At 57.5% G+C, this 1,610-nt stretch overlaps 1 protein-coding gene across 1 annotated transcript in view; it reads left to right on the top strand.

Moving 5' to 3' along the window:
* The window catches only part of BIN3 (bridging integrator 3), a gene marked incomplete at its 3' end in the record, with an annotated part of 4,166 nt that extends 3,683 nt beyond the window's left edge, over window positions 1–483 (top strand). Inside the window, exon 3 of the mRNA XM_010139056.1 lies at window positions 349–483. Within this exon, the coding sequence (XP_010137358.1) occupies window positions 349–483 (135 nt within the window). The remainder of the gene's footprint in view (window positions 1–348) is intronic.
* Window positions 484–1,610: the final 1,127 nt, after the last annotated feature.

Here is a 1,610-nt window from a genome sequence, read left to right as displayed (position 1 = left end):
CTGGCTCGTGATCTCTGCAGCAGCCTCTCTAGGTGTCCCATGGCTTTCCAGAGTCAGAGCTTGTGTCCCTCCAGGCTCTGTTAGCTGGTCATTTGGTCCCACCAGTCTCCATTAGCTGGTCACTTGGATCCCACCAGGCTCCACTGGATGGTCACTTGGTTCATGCCAGGCTCTGTTAGCTGGTCATTTGGCCTCACCAGGCTCCCTTAGCTGGTTGGCTGGTCCTTCCAGGTTCTGTTAGCAGGTTGTCCTGGGCTCCTCTGGTCTGAGGTGGCCTCTCTGCAGGTGTACCCAAGGGACAGGCATTTTCCCAAGATATCTGACACCCCGTCCTCTCTCCTTTCCCAGGCCCGTGAAGAGCTGAGGCCAGTGAAGGAGGACTTTGAAGCCAAAAACAAGCAACTGCTGGAGGAAATGCCCAAGTTTTACAGCAGCCGCATCGATTACTTCAAGCCCAGCTTTGAGTCGCTGGTCCGGGCACAGGTGAGCTGCTGGCCCCAGTCTGCCAGGCACTTCCATGGGTCCCTTGGGTGGGCATCCGGGGTTCCACCACTTGGTCTTTGGGCAAGACACCTTCTGGAGCTGAGCTTTGGACACAGATAACACACAGCAAACCTCTGCCCAAACACCGTTACCTCCAGCAGTTTAATTACCAAGCAGTGAGAGGGCACTGGGAGCAGTGGGGGGACACTGGGCAGGTAATGGTTGGACCTTGTCCTGGCAGAAGGGCAGGTTGGCTTCTGCTGGTGCCTGTGGTGAGGACAACTAGAGGTGAGTTTTTACTGGTTTATGTGGATCTGCCTCGTATCAGGGACACTCCTGGTACATACGTGATGTCCTGACCCATGAGATCGCCGGCGGCCTGCAGTCCAAACACTGGTTACACGCGTTAAACGCTGGCCTTTGGTGGCTTTATTCATCTGAGCATGTCATTCGTAGTCCTGAGCTCGGGGCTGGATCTTGTCTGAGATTATGAGATGCTCAGGGCTCATCTCCAGGTTCTCCTCTGGCTCTTGGTAACCAGAACTGGCAGAGTGAGGAGGCTGCTGTGTGATCTCCACACCAAGGAGCTGCAGGAAGGGGTGGCCTAAATAAACCCCAGCCTGCTTTCACTTCCACCCGCCAGCTTCCTTCTGCTGCTCCTCCTCCACCTTCCTTCTCCTCTCACCGTTTTTCCCTAGGCTGGAGGGGAACATTATGGGGATCTAATCTAGCTTTGAACTTCTGCCCTCTGGGGTGTTCACTGTGCCCGGGATTGCAGGGTGGTCCGAGGCCAGGAGGGGCCAGAAACCATGGGTGTGCTCCTCACGTGGGAGTTTTTTTTGGAAGGGAGCTGCTGCGGTGACACGGGTGGGGTGGGGTGGCTGCAAGGAGGTGCAAAGAGCACGTGTCTCATCCTCTCACCTCTGACTTGGGGTGGAGAGCGGGGGGGCCTCTCCGCAGAGCTGCCAGCAAGTTGTCTGCAGGCTGATTCACCTACCAGATGGTGCCGATGCACCCTGCCGCCGCCCGGGTGGGTGCTGGGGATGCTGTTCTCGCTGTTCCCTCAGCAGTCGGGCACGGGGATCCCTGTTCCAGCCGCCGCAGAGTCCCTGGAGCCGGCGTAAACG

Source organism: Buceros rhinoceros, unplaced genomic scaffold (assembly GCF_000710305.1).
Source record: "Buceros rhinoceros silvestris isolate BGI_N320 unplaced genomic scaffold, ASM71030v1 scaffold28096, whole genome shotgun sequence".
Classification (NCBI taxonomy): domain Eukaryota; kingdom Metazoa; phylum Chordata; class Aves; order Bucerotiformes; family Bucerotidae; genus Buceros; species Buceros rhinoceros.
Note: the sequence above shows the minus strand (reverse complement) of the source record. Positions and strands in the feature narration are given on the sequence as shown.